The sequence below is a fragment of the Botrytis fragariae genome (genome assembly GCF_013461495.1).
Source record: "Botrytis fragariae strain BVB16 chromosome Unknown tig00000260, whole genome shotgun sequence".
In the NCBI taxonomy this organism is placed as follows: domain Eukaryota; kingdom Fungi; phylum Ascomycota; class Leotiomycetes; order Helotiales; family Sclerotiniaceae; genus Botrytis; species Botrytis fragariae.
This window is the reverse complement of record NW_023501005.1, coordinates 205,838-220,311: the sequence shown is the minus strand read 5'-3', so window position 1 is coordinate 220,311 and position 14,474 is coordinate 205,838. Positions and strand designations below refer to the sequence as shown.

Below are 14,474 nucleotides of genomic sequence, written 5' to 3'. Positions count from 1 at the left end.
TATTATATAAAAAAAAAAAAAAGAAACAATAATAAAATAGCTTTACAATTTTAAAAAACAAATATACCAGATTTTATTTTGTTTATTATTATTATTTCTTATTAGTTTTTTTATTAATTAATCTTTTATAAAATTTATTTTTTTTAAAAGGATTATTCTGAGACTTAATATATTGCAATATATACAAGATTGGTAATATATCAGTAGCCTTTATTAAATCATTTTAAAATAAAAATTAAAAAAGCTTTAGCTTATTAAAAAGGAAGGATTCAATATTAATAAATAGAATTATAATATTAGAAACACTTTTTAATTTGATTAATTTATTATTTAATATATAATTTAGAATATATAACTTATTAATAATATTAATGTAAATATTGATATAGGATTTAGTGTTTAATTATTGTTTTGAGTTTTTTTATATATATACTTAAAGAGATAATCAATTATTTGTATATTGTTATCTTTGAATATAGTTTTTTGTATTAATTCAACTTTAACTCTCTTTTTTGATTACTTATTTATTAATTTAAACTTAATTTTGGGATTATTAATAAATTCCTTTTTAATTAAAAATTTGAAGAAAAACTTGAATTTCGATATTATTCTTTTGAGGTTACTCAGTTTGGATTTGATTGAAATCCCAGGATTATTCGATTATCAATATATACAAATACTTTTGTTGATTTTCTATATAATATAATTTATAATATCCTATTTTATAAAAAGAAACATTAAATATATATTCCTTTTCCCCTTAAAAATATTTCTAGTTTCCAATAAATCATATAGTATATTAACATTTTGGAATATATTACCTACAAATATTTTGTATTCTATTATAATTAATAATAAACCCCCAAATTGAATTCTTTTAATGTTTTTAATAAAATACTTATATTTAGAATTATCTATAGAATCTATTTAATAATTATTCTTGATAAATAATAGGATAACCTTATTTCGAAACTAAATATATAGATTTTCGAATAAATAATTATTGAATAGTAATATAAATTCCTTTATATATTGATTAATCTGTATATAATCAATTTTAATAGAAATATTATATATAAAAAATAAATTGAAATAAAATTCAAAGAATAAAATATATTAATTAAAATCTGTTTAGAGAAGGTTTTGAAATCATTCTCTAAAGTATATATATTAAAATAAAAATAAGTGATTTTAATTAAAATAATATTGATAATAAATTTAGTACTAGTAATCTATAGAATACTCTTTTTGTCTTTATATTCTAATTCTACATTTTTTGTTAAAGCAATATTCTTAAGCTATTTAATATTTATTCTAATATATAATACTTACACTTTTATTATCTTTTCTCTCTTTCATTTATTTATATAATTAATTATCTTTTATCTTAGCTATATACTACTTTAAGATATATTTGTTGTATATTACAATAATAAAATAAACTTTTATAAACCCTTATTTTTGATAATACTTTTAATAAGGAAATCTAGAAATGATTCAGAAACCAAAAAGCTAAAGGAAATTGATATAACTTCAAAAATCTTATTGGGATTTGTTGTATTATAATATATATAGAAATTAATAAAGGAATCATATTTTTTCTTTATATTAGAACAATAAAGTATTTATTGAAAACATTAATCTAAAAATTGATCTATTTCAAAAATATAAAAAATGAATAAGAAAATTAATTATACAAGAAAAACTAATAAAAGAAAATAGAGAATATTAAAGAAAATCATACTTCTAGCTTTTATTTAGTCTAACCCCGATTTATAGTTCTATCATTCCCAATCTTAATATTAGGTTTATTTCTAATTAGATAATCCACACTCCCATTTATAGTAATTTCATTAATATAATACCTTTGAACTTATACAAAGCTTAAATTATCATATATTATATTATTTATAATTTCCCCTCTCTCTATTATTCCATTATATCCATTTATAAATATTAAAAATAAATATAAAAATAATTCTTGATTTGAATTAATATATTTTTATAGATATTTACAAAAGAAGTAATATATTAATATATATATAAACTTATTTTATTCTATTTTATTATTTAATTTTATAGTATTCAAATTATATCCAAAATTCTAAACAAAATCTTAATAAAACTTGATTATAATTAATAATAGATATTTATTAATATTTATAAAATTAATTAAATATATAAATAATAATATAAGAATAAACATATCCTATTCCTTATAATCTATTAAAAGCTCTTTATAAAACTTAAATAAAATAATTCTCTTTTTATTTATATATTTCTTTTGAGGGAATTGATATATTATAAAAGGCTTTCTAGTACAATAATAAGAATATATTTTATTTTTTCAAATATTATATACATTTTAAAGATTTATATATCCCATTACCTTTTTTTTATTTATTTTATATAAATAATAAGAATTGCAATTTAATCCTTATATTTATCTTTATAATATTGATTATTCTTTACTAATTCTTTAAAATAATTTTAGATTATATTAGTAATTGATTATATAAAGAATAAGAAAAATAGGAAAGAAAAAAAAAATCAATTTTATTAGAATTTAACCAAAAATTTTTTTCATTTATTTGAATAAAAATTAATAAGAAATAGAGAAATATATTCTCCATTAGTATAATAATAATATTTGAAGCTTTTACTATTAATTCTTAATTTGTTGATTTTTAGTACTCTTTTTAAATCAAAAATAGTCTTTAATCTTTTTTATACTCTTATTAACTTTTCAAAATAATATAAAGTGAGCTTTAATTATAAAAAAAGTTCTATCCTTTTATCTATTTAAAAGAATCTAGATATTATATCAATCTTAAAGTAAAATAATAAATATTGATATATAACTAATACTGATTGTTTATTTGCTATTTCAATATATATTTATAGAATAAAATATAAATAAATATTAATATATATATAAATTTCAATTCCAATTAGAAATAATTTATTATATTTATTTATAAACCAAATAAAATTTGGTTTAAGAGTTTTATATTTCTTATATACTAATTAAAGATATTTCATTTGTTTTTTAATATTCTAAAAATCTAATATTCGAAATATATAAAAAAGAATATTTCTAAAACAGATATAAAATATTAATAAAAATATACTTTATAATTTTGAGTAAATAAGTAATACTATATTATAATACAAGCTTTCCCTTTCTACAAAAATAAGTATACAATAATCTTCTACCATAACTCTAAATATAATCTAATTCCAAATCTTTTTTAAGAATTTTGAAAAGTTGTTTATTTTGTTTATATTGTTTTTCGATTATAAGTTTTTTATAAAAACTAAGGAATAAATATATCTTCTTGATTTACCTTTCAAATATATTCTATCCTTTAGCTTTAAATACTATTATCATTTTTTTATTATTTAATAATAAAATGAAATATATTATAATTTGATTTTGTATAATAGGATTATTATATTCGATTCTAGGTTTTCAAATAAATCCCTATTATTTAAGATATTTATCAATAATTCTGATTTTAATATTGATATTAAATTTAGTAATAAGCAATTATTTAATATCCTTAGTATTATAACTATCAATATACTATTATTCAATTGAATCTTTATATAAAAATAATAAACTTCGAGGTTTACTTATATTGATTATATAAATAAAAATAAAATATAAAAAATAAAAAGAATCAAAGAAATAATAATATTGATTAAAGAAAAGAAAACTAGTTTATGAATATTTTGAAAAAAATAAATATTATATCAAAAAATAAAAATCACAAAATGATATGATAATAAATGATCTATTTGATTAGAAATATGTATTCTATTACTATATATGCTTTTAGCTCAGGCAGAATTCTATTTTTGGTGTATTGGCAAAATGGTCCATATCGGCCTCGGTACTAGTGCAAGTTTATGTGGCGCAAAAAGTGAAGCTCACGTAACGACGACCACCCAACTATTTTGATATCTTCGATATCGCCACAAGAAGTCTCGTGGCACATTTCAATTATCTCTAGAATTCATGCGGCGTTAGTGAATCTTGGGGCCGGTCAACATCTTCATGATGTAATTCAAGGTATTAAAAAGCAGAATCCCATTGAAACTCTGCCCCGGGACAACGCGTGAGTGGAAACAAACTGGGCTCTGTCGACATGCCTCTTCATCTGTTACATAACTGCTTAGGACATATGTACATCTGTCGCGGAGGTTCCTGCGGATATTGTTGATATGGCTTTAGCACCCACATACAAAATACATGGCGATGTAACAATTGAATGAATCGATCCATGAACTCGTTATCAACACAACTAAGAATGATCTCAGAGGCGGATAATGGGCTATCTTGTACACGAACAACTGCGATCATTCAATCCAATGCATCCAATCGCGCGGAGACGGACAGCTAGAACTCATTGGACCGATATCCTCATCGACATGCCACCGCCATTCTTCACGAGTACATGGGCGAAATCAAACCATTGAATAGATACCGTGTGGTCATCAAATTAGGACATACGAAAGCTATCACATGCTCATCTTCATGTGGAAAATGATTAGCAGGAGAAATTCGACTCGGAATCTTCTGAGGAGCTCGCATACAATGGAAAGCGAATGGTGAAAAGAGGTGGTACGATGAGGGCGTTGTGGACGTTTCGGGGTGAACAATCTGTATGAAGCGCCATAGGGGGTATTTGCAAAAGCTACAAACATAGATTGGGACATCAAGTGAAGCGAGACGCTATTTATCAAACCCATAGGAATCATGTGAAGATGGACAAAGAAGGAGAAGTTTGGGAACAAGAGGATTCGACCAAGCACCGGAAATGATTGGAAGACGGGTTCAAGGCAGGAGTTGTGATATTAAATGGGCACGAGCGAAACTACTAGTTTGGAAGAGGGAGATTGATGATGCTGATCCCATAGTGAAAAATGCAAGAGGGGAAAGGATTGAAGTATGGCCTTTGAACTCGGGCTACCATCAATATAATCAAGCAAAACAGAAGGAATAAAGAGAAGGTGAAGCTCATATGAAGCATTTGGTTTCTAAAGTATATCTTGCATGCAACAAATGTATCATCTAAACATCACACAATTTGTCCCATGGTTTCCCCCGATTTCTTATTTTTTCGTTGTCCTCGAGGGGTGTCGATGGATAGTAGGGTACTCAGGAGTATGATCGAACAGAGGATTTAAGGGGCTTTAAAGCTTTTCACTATTCATCCAGGATACACATAGCCTGCATGCAAAAGCTCGACGTTCGGGTGCTGGACACCACTACATACATGTGGCATAAAAGATGGTCTCGAGAATATCTTCAAATATTCAATCATCATGATAACCGGGATGTTTCTACTCAGAATGGCATGGGAAGAAGCTCAATAGTACTGCTTTGAATGATGAATTGTCCCCCTATCAAGAATGAATGGCAAGATCAGAAGCAGGATTGACAAAAAAAGCAAAAACATACAACAGTAGGGATTCGCTGGTGGTCACCCACCCAACTACTAATCTACCGATCTGAGGCTTGAGTATGGCAGAGCGGACGGGATGCCCTAGTTTCCTCAGTCTATGGTCGTATGTGGCAGGACAGGTTCTGTTTTAAAATTATATATGGTTTACAAAACTCGACATCATCTTACAAGCTGAATCCCGTCAGGATAAATGAACTCGATTTCAAACCATCGTCTTTTTAGAGACAGGGTTTACCAAACTCCCAAAAGCTCTCAGGATTTTTGAAATGCCCTACTACAAATAACGTGCCAAATGGAGCAGGGTTGAAATGTTGCTTAAAAGTCTTCATTGGTCATTGACGAAAGGTTTACCTAGATCACACAGTCGAAATTTCTCTGGTCTTCAACATCCGCTTTTGGTTCGGTGTACAAATTTCAATTAGACGTCGCTACTTCTTCTGTGGGAGTGGCTGTGGCTCCACAATCTTCCCATCCACAGGTCTTCTCGCGATGATATATTGCTGCATTTCCGGCTCACATTTCTCATTGTCCGGTTGAAACTGGTCGATCGTCTCGCTCACAATCTCCAATCCCATACTTGTCAAAAAGTTCCTTTGTCCCTGCTCGCTCATCATGAAAGTCGGAAGCGGTTCTCCCATAAATGGCGCATCATAGTCCTCCACATATGTCCTTGTTTCATCATATGCTGCGTTACCTTCGTCCTTAACGTACGAATCACTCGGCATCTGACCTAGAACAAATATCCCCCGGGCTTCAGTGCACCAACGTATTTGTACACCGCCGCATGAACGGCTGCGTACGAAAGCTGCAGATGAGCAAATATCATAAAGACGCCCGAAAACGTGTCTTCAACCTGAAATTGTACCATATCCGACACGGAAAAGGTACCCTTGACTCTTTTTTGAGCAAATTCGACCATCTTAGGCGCAATATCGAAACCAACCACTTCCAATCCAGCTTCGGCCAATAGCTCCGAAACTGGTACCCCAGTACCGCATCCCACGTCGAGAACCTTCGATCCGGGGTCTAACAAAGTTATTGCTTTCTTAATGGCGGCAATCTTGAAGGTGTTGTCGCGATAAGCTTTTTCGTACTCGATATTGAGCGCATCGAAGGTGTCATGGCCGGCCTGAGACCCTGCCGCTACAGTTGCCATGCTTTAAGATTTCGTTAAGGTATCGCTACAATCACTGTTTCGAAACATGTAGTATAGTATTCAGTGGCGTGCTCGTTCTCAGAACCTCAGGGTTCAAGGGCTGGACCGTTCTAGCAAGGCGTTCGGAAAACCAAGGATTTGATGTAAATTTCGATAGAGATATAATTCAATGTACTGCACAATTCGAAACCAGGTGTTAAAAGTGACAGGATCTGAGTTTGAGCTTAGCTAAAGTGTCTCATCTCAAGTGGTGCAAAACCAGTTCCGCAAGTTCTGGATGAAACCGCAAAACAATCTGTTAGAAGATTGGGTGTCCGGGGAGGAATTAGTATCCCGTTATTTCGTTGCATTTCATCTAGAAGAATCGGCTGCAACTGCTAGCAGCTCAAACGCGAAGAACCCAACCCCATTTCATCTTGTCGGGATATACATGTGATTCGAAATTGAATCAATTTGATTACTCCTTGGTGGCGGGGAAATAGATGAAAAGGAGTTAAAACGTACATAATCACGGGATATCCCATATAAGGTCTTCGAATCCTAAAGTCCTAAAGAACACATCGGAGAAGTCTTCATCGCGCTTAGGGAAAGTTTTCCGTGGATACTCGTTTCTTCAATCAAAGTTAATATATTCTCGGGGCAGGGGATTCAAGGTTAATCTCTTCCAGGATCCGAGTCCCAATTAGCGAGGATGAAGTTTCTGAGGAGCCGCGTCAACAAGGATGAAAGTGGGGGGGGCAGAGAAAATCTAATAGTGGGGAGGAACTTTTTCCTGAATTATTTTGCGTCTGTCCTTGTGGGAATGGGTGATATAAACATGCGAAAATGTCTTTAACCATTCTCTACGCTCGAGACCAATATGTGTCATTAGCTGAAATATCTCGTGTCTTCGTCAGAGCCAATTCTTTTTAAATTGTGCATCGAATGTTATTAGGATTAGATGTCTGAAATTGCCTGGTCGAGAATCAAGATAATTCCACTGGATGTGATCATCAAGACTGAATGACGGAATTCCCCGACCCTTACTTGCCATGATCATGTTTTATGCAGGAACGGGAGATTTTGAAATATTGGGTAATCTTCAGTTTTTAGCAAGGAATAAAAACTTCATACCTTCATCTCTTTATTCATTTATCGAAACCATCAAGGTTGAGAATGCGGACTATTCTACCACAAAGCATTCATGTGGCCACACTGTAGATACTCTTATGAAGTAGATGTGCAGAAGATTAAGGCTTTATGACTATTTGTTCCACCGCCCCTCTACACTATGGCCGAGAATGGTGATTTTTGGTCTGTCAAGTATCAGGTACCTCTTGAACGACTGGTGAAGCTTAGAATCAAGTAGAACGTCACCCGTTTTTGGGTTTCAAATGATATTTTTGACCATCATAACTAGATATCTGGCAAAAGCCATACATCAAAAAGATGTAATACAAACAACCACCCAAGAATGCCTAGAATTCGACGCTTCTATCCCTGACTCCATCGACGACGCCATATCATTGCAATACGGACGGCCTCCCATTACCCTTTTCCATGGCCATGTCTATCATTGATCAATCCATCTGTACCGTCCATGTAGTATCCTTTTTGATGATCATCCGCTGAGAATCACTACTCCCCACACTCAATCCATCCGTTCCTTCTTCCCCGGCTTTATTCCATAGCTTCGAGCTTCCTTCTCCCGGATTCTTGCTTTTCCTCACACCTCGTCCTGGCTCGTTTGCCCAAACTCGAAATTTATAATCGTCTGGATCCACATCTTCTCGAATTCTGCTCTCTTGGTGATGGCTCTCATTTCGCATGGCGGAGCCTAGATTGGAAAGTTGATAGTTCTCTGAATCTTCTAATGTATATCCTGATCTTCCTCCTAGCTCCTGGCCGTAATATGTAGAAAGATTTTTGACGAAAGGTCGAAGACTTGGTATAATGGCGGCAATGACGGAATAGTTCATTTCGCTCTGTGTCCATACAATAAACTCATCCTCAAGAAACATTGGGTTCGTGGTCAATCCATTTACATCAAATCTAGCTAGTCGGTAGGCAATGGCAATGATCATACTGAATAGATGTTAGCATAGGCTCCTGTTTTGAAGAAGTCCCAAAAAACCTACGGAAGACGAAATCCAAATGCCACAACGACAATAGTTTTATTTGATTTGCTTGTTCGAAGACTCCATACTAGGTAAAAAGATAATGCAACAAATGCGATTTCGAAAATAATATCAAAAGCAGATATGACCTGCCATCTTAAAGACTACAATCTCATATTAGATTCATGCTTTGAGCCAAGTTCGATTCCAAGATAATGCTTACCACGTTATCACAACGCTGTCCGATGGTTTTCCACGGATGAGCCAAATTGCACTGTAAAGCTACCGCAAACAGACTCGCAACTGTCCAGGTAGCCATCAAGCCAATCACACTGCGGAAGATTTTTTTGTGTTTCTGATCTGGGGTCAAACTGCCCAACAAGACAACTACTGATGTTTTGGACAATCCGAGGGATATGATAAACAACAGCAAGCTCGTATACCACATCTGACAAGTGAGGAGTTAGCTTTTTGCGGGATCTAATGCACGCTACGTAGATGACTTGAACTTACTTGCTCTATCTGAGCTTGATTCTTGACTGATATAAGCTCGATGGATTTTCCTAAGCCTTTGGCACAGGCTCCCAAAACTACCGATGATTGAATAGCTGCCAGCAGCTACGTTATTTGTCAGCTAAACTCATGACGCTTTCAAGATGTCATCAATTGCGCGAAGTGACCATCGCGAGTGATATTCCAAGCAACTAACCGTTGAAGCCAAAAGACATATTTCATCATAACTGACGCCTTTTCCCATCGAAGTCCTAGCGAAAGACTTGATCCCACTGAATACCAAGAGGCAAGAAAGCCCCAGTGCTGTTGCAATAATGATCCACGCCGAATGATCAGTACTCGTTACAACAGCAAATGGTGGTGATTGACCCGGTGGTACCACCAAGCCAGTCGTCGGCATTGACATAGCACAGGTTCTCGTATCGTTAGTCCAAACAAAATCAGATACCGGACATCCGCCACGTTATAATTATGTCAAAGTGGAGGGGTTTAAACATTCAGACTCGAGCATTGTAGATCAAAGTGCCGGATGCCGATGGTTCATAAAGGATACAGCGAAAGAAGCATTATCCTGGGATTTCTCAAGTAGCTATATTCTGTAGAGCAGACATAAACGGTGGCTTAAGCACGGGAAGGAAGTAAAAATATTGTTACATGGTGCCTCCGTGCCACGCCCTACAACAGGTGATAACGAACCGCCCCTTGTGAGCTCCTCCGGGAGCGGAAAGTTGGCATCCAGAATAGTCCGTCAAAAACCTGCACGAGAAGTCTCGGCTCGCTTGAAAGGCACGGAAGAAGTGAGCTGAAATCAGCGTCGGGAGTGATGTTCAAGCTTTTGGGGAACCATTCCGACATTCCAGTAGATTGGTTGTGAAAGGGGCATCCTCGCAAATCTCGCATGTCGCAAGGATTCTTCGTGACGCAAATCTGAATGATTTGCTAATTTGGAAGTGGATGTTGTGGGTTTTCAATTGAAGAGTGGGGTGATAGAGCCTGATTTTCAGTCTGGACTAGGGTCATTCGGCATTTGCTGGGGTATATGGTGGATGTGGATGTAGAGGTCGATCCTTTGTAGGGTTATATGATTTGGTAACGTACAATCTTGAAATGTATGCAAAATTACTTTGAGCGACCTTAAATGGGCTTTCGGGAAACTGCCTTGGATTTCAAATTGAGAAGCAAAATTGATACAGACATTGCATAATTTTCCAATTGAGGTATGTTATTGAATTCAAAAATTAATAACATTTTTTGGATCTTCTGTTATCAAAACAAATTTGACCTACTTTTGTACCTTTAGATGAGTCTATTCATCCAAAACACATAGGTAGGTATAATTTTGATATAACGTTTTATACCACTTACACGGTATAACCATATAAAAGCATAGAATTATTCCTAAAAACAAGCGAATCCCGTAATCCCGCAATTCCGTAATGCCGTAATCCTAATTCTCTCGCTTGCGATTCGATATTTTGAAATGAAGGCAAAAAAATATTGAGACATTTATTATAACTACGCACGGAGTGTGAATAAGTTATCGTATATTTTTTGCCTCGGTTGGTATGAAAACACCAATTCAAAATATTGTATAAGTACACGTAATAGTTGGTCAATCCTCAAATATCGATCGCGCAGGGATCGATATGGAGAACCATGAGAGTGCTTTGCTAAGCAATAGTCCCTGAAAGGCTCAAATAAACGTTTCTGCTTCGTTCGTTATGGTGGCCACTGATCAGAAGCTTTCCTGGTAAAATTCTTGAATGAATAAGATTTGCGCGTTCATCCTAACAATTGTTCTTTGCAATTAAGCGAGGTGTACTGTGCAGATCAATATGTTATTGTGCCAGGGCTTTCCCCATCTCCAACACCTTGGGTGGTCTGACTCTGAAAACAGGGCATCGACCGAAACTTTTGCTGCAAGCATGCTTAATCTATCGAAGATTAATCGAAAACAGAATCTCCTTCACTACACTGTAGATAGCAAAAGAGTAAGCCTGAGATGCGAGATTTCCTATCCGTATCGCCTAAATCATACGAGTATCAAAAAACGGCAATCGCGTACGTTTCTCCACTCATACGGGCCCGTCAATCTTTCTTCCATGCGGCAGTGGGAACCTCATATCCCTGGATCCCCACCTTCCCAAATAAACACGGACATTCCTCTAAATCGGTGGGATGGCCCGCCCCTTAACGTTGTGGCGTTGCTTATATCACCCAATTGGTGTGAAAACAGAAGGATTCACCAACCCTTGAATTAGCTAATACAAATGCTTTGAATAAATCAATATGAGCTGTTGAACTTGCATGATTTATTGGATAGATGTCGTTAGAGTGTTGTTATTGGGTTAAGGCTGTAAATCGTCCGCTGACTTCATATATTTAAGTTTTTCGACGGCATGCGTAATTCGGATGAAGACGAGAAAAGAACATGGGGAGAGTTTGAAACGATAGCTTTATAGGTCTGGACTTGGTTTTATATGAAGTAATAGTACACGGTACGGCTCGTCGGCAAGAATGAATTTGGAATGATTTCAGGGCACAATAGAGTGGGTAATGCAATGCTGGATTGATCGTAGTTTGCATCTACCTTGCATCATGCATTGATCTTATCTTGATATCCATTGTGCAAAAGTTCGTTCTCTTGTCTTGGAACCATATCTTTGCGACTCCAATTTCTTCATACTGTGCGTATTCTCGGGTTTCAGCTTTCCATCTCATTGTCGACATAGCCGCTCTCAAATTTTCCTCGTTAGTCACCATGACCCCAGAGATTCAGAAAGACGGAGAAGTGATATTTGCAAGTCGAGAGTCAGGTGGCGCTGTTTCGAACAGTCAAGACGTTGAGAAGGAGGATTTCGAAGATGAGCTTCCAGGACAGGTCGCAAAGAAATGGCGTGGAACGAGAGCCGATCAACAAGACATGGCGGTGTTAGGAAAGAAGCAGGTTCTACGTGTAGGCTCTGCCATTATCGATGAGATAGAACGAAAAATGACTAACTGTATTCCATGTAGCGAAACTTTAAATTTATAACGATGCTGGGATTTGCCAGTACAGCTATGGCGTCTTGGGAACTTTTACTTCCCCTCTTCACATTCGTCATGATTGATGGAGGGACGGCCGATCTGTTTTGGGGGTTCATTGTTGCTGCTTGTGGCATGTCCTTGGTATATGCTAGTATTGCTGAAATGGCTTCAATGTGCGTGCCATCATATCTTAAATCTGAATTCAGCTCATTCTCGTTTTGATAACTAACGTGTCGGAATTATAGATCGCCAACTGCAGGTGGACAATACCATTGGGTTTCAGAATTTGCCCCTCCAAGAATACAGAGGCTGCTCAGTTATATCGTGGGCTGGCTTTCTGCTATTGGATGGCAAGTATATCTTGCAGGTGTCTGCTTTATGATCGGTGGAATCCTTCAAGGTCTCATTGCCCTCAATAAAGTCGACTATGTCTATGAGCCGTTCCACGCGACTTTACTCGCCATCGGAGTTGTAACGTTTTCCGTTGTGTTTAATACATCCTTGGCTGAACGTCTACCACTGATCGAGGGTATCGTCTTAATTCTTCACTTGATCGGCTTCTTTGTTATTATCATTCCGTTATGGGTCATGGGACCTCGTGGCGATCCAAATACTGTTCTTTTGAACTTTACCAACGATGGCGGATGGTCTTCCAAGGGATTGGCAGCCATGATCGGACTGGTCAGTCCGATGAGTGTGTTGATTGGTTATGACTGCTCTGTGCATTTATGTAAGTTTCCACCATTGATAGCCGTCATCTAGATAGAATACTAACATGCTATGTGTGTAGCCGAGGAGATTCAAGACGCATCCTGGGTAGTTCCGAGAGCCATCATGTGGTCAGTAGGACCCAACGCTACTATGGGATTCCTCATGGCAGTGACTTTGATCTTCACCCTTGGGGATCTCGACGCCGTTCTTGAAACTGTGACTGGCCAGCCTTTCATGCAAGTATTCTTCAATGCAACGCAAAGCTACGCCGCCACAAATGTTATGTGTATGGTTGTAGTTATCCTCCTACTATCTTGCTGTATTAGTGAAGTGGCTGCCGCCTCACGCCAGATTTGGTCATTTGCTCGAGACGGAGGATTACCAGGTTCTGTTTGGTTGTCCAAAGTGTCGCCCGGTTGGAACATTCCACTTCGCAGTGTCTGCGTGTCAATCGCCGTCTCATCCCTACTCTCACTCATCAACCTTGGATCATCCGTTGCCCTCAACGCAATCAATTCTCTTGGCGGTGTTTCAATTCTGTGTTCTTACTTCATCACAATCAGCTGTTTGGTCTGGCGCCGTTTACAAGGTCCCCTTCCTCCACATCGATGGACTCTCGGCAAATACGGCATGGCTATCAACATTGCTTCTTTGTGTTTCTTAGCACCAATTACGTTCTTCTCGTTTTGGCCTCTCCAAACACCCGTCACCGCCCAAAATATGAATTGGTCGAGTGTGATGTTTGTAGCCACGTTATCTGTAGCGTTGATTTATTATTATTTTAAGGCAAGGCACGTATATACCGCACCTGTGCTTGCGATGAAGAGACGGGAATAAATGATGCATATAAAACTCATCCGGCATTGTTGAACTCAAAAGTTCACTAGTTTATAAGAAGCATCCATTTAATGCAAAAAATATATATAAATTCTTCATTCAGACTTTTCAAACTTTTCAAACAGCAAATTTACGTGTTCTCGGCTAATCCCAAATATTCGATGTTGAAAAATTGCAAATTGCACCTGGGATATGCTATCTATGTTAGTATCCGATTGAAGGACGCCATTATACACTGTATTTGGTAAGAAGTATACGGTCTTTAACATATTATTCATATATCCGATATCACAGAAGAGACGATCAAGCTCCAAATAACAACCCGTCGCGTCAAGAATGTACACAAAAATTATCGATGTGCAATGCGGGGATATCCACTTCAATGAATTATGATCATCATCATTTCAAAGCATAACTTATGGGACCGAACTCGAGCCGAACCAACTTAAGTTTTCAATTGAAGATCATCGACACCGTCACGTTTAAACTGAAAGAGATATTGCAGGGATACTTGAAGCAATGGACACTTAGTATCCTCTCGCAAGCACATCACCTCGGTGTGGACGATGTGGACGAAATACATGGGACACCAAAATCGATTTTTTTTAATAAAAAAAGTAATTAAACAAATAATCAACAAATTAACATCCTCCTTTGAAATTT

At 35.6% G+C, this 14,474-nt stretch overlaps 3 protein-coding genes across 3 annotated transcripts; 1 reads left to right on the top strand and 2 right to left on the bottom strand.

Annotated features, from left to right (window-relative positions):
• Window positions 1–5,899: 5,899 nt before the first annotated feature.
• Bfra_012078 (putative methyltransferase protein) lies at window positions 5,900–6,627 on the bottom strand (the record flags this gene model as incomplete). Its single annotated transcript, XM_037342399.1, has 2 exons — window positions 5,900–6,201; window positions 6,234–6,627. The coding sequence occupies 2 exons, from the start codon at window positions 6,625–6,627 to the stop codon at window positions 5,900–5,902; spliced, it is 696 nt and encodes a 231-aa protein (XP_037187696.1).
• Window positions 6,628–8,186: 1,559 nt separating this feature from the next.
• On the bottom strand, window positions 8,187–9,742 carry Bfra_012077 (uncharacterized protein; the record flags this gene model as incomplete). Its single annotated transcript, XM_037342398.1, has 5 exons — window positions 9,433–9,742; window positions 9,237–9,341; window positions 8,947–9,171; window positions 8,745–8,887; window positions 8,187–8,691 (listed from the first exon to the last, which is right to left on the bottom strand). Exons 1-5 carry the CDS (start codon window positions 9,640–9,642, stop codon window positions 8,187–8,189), a joined length of 1,188 nt encoding a protein of 395 aa, XP_037187695.1. The 5' UTR covers window positions 9,643–9,742.
• Window positions 9,743–11,997: 2,255 nt separating this feature from the next.
• Bfra_012076 (putative amino acid transporter protein) lies at window positions 11,998–13,811 on the top strand (the record flags this gene model as incomplete). The annotated part of the gene is made up of 4 exons (XM_037342397.1): window positions 11,998–12,192; window positions 12,252–12,436; window positions 12,509–12,993; window positions 13,054–13,811. 4 exons carry the CDS (start codon window positions 11,998–12,000, stop codon window positions 13,809–13,811), a joined length of 1,623 nt encoding a protein of 540 aa, XP_037187694.1.
• Window positions 13,812–14,474: the final 663 nt, after the last annotated feature.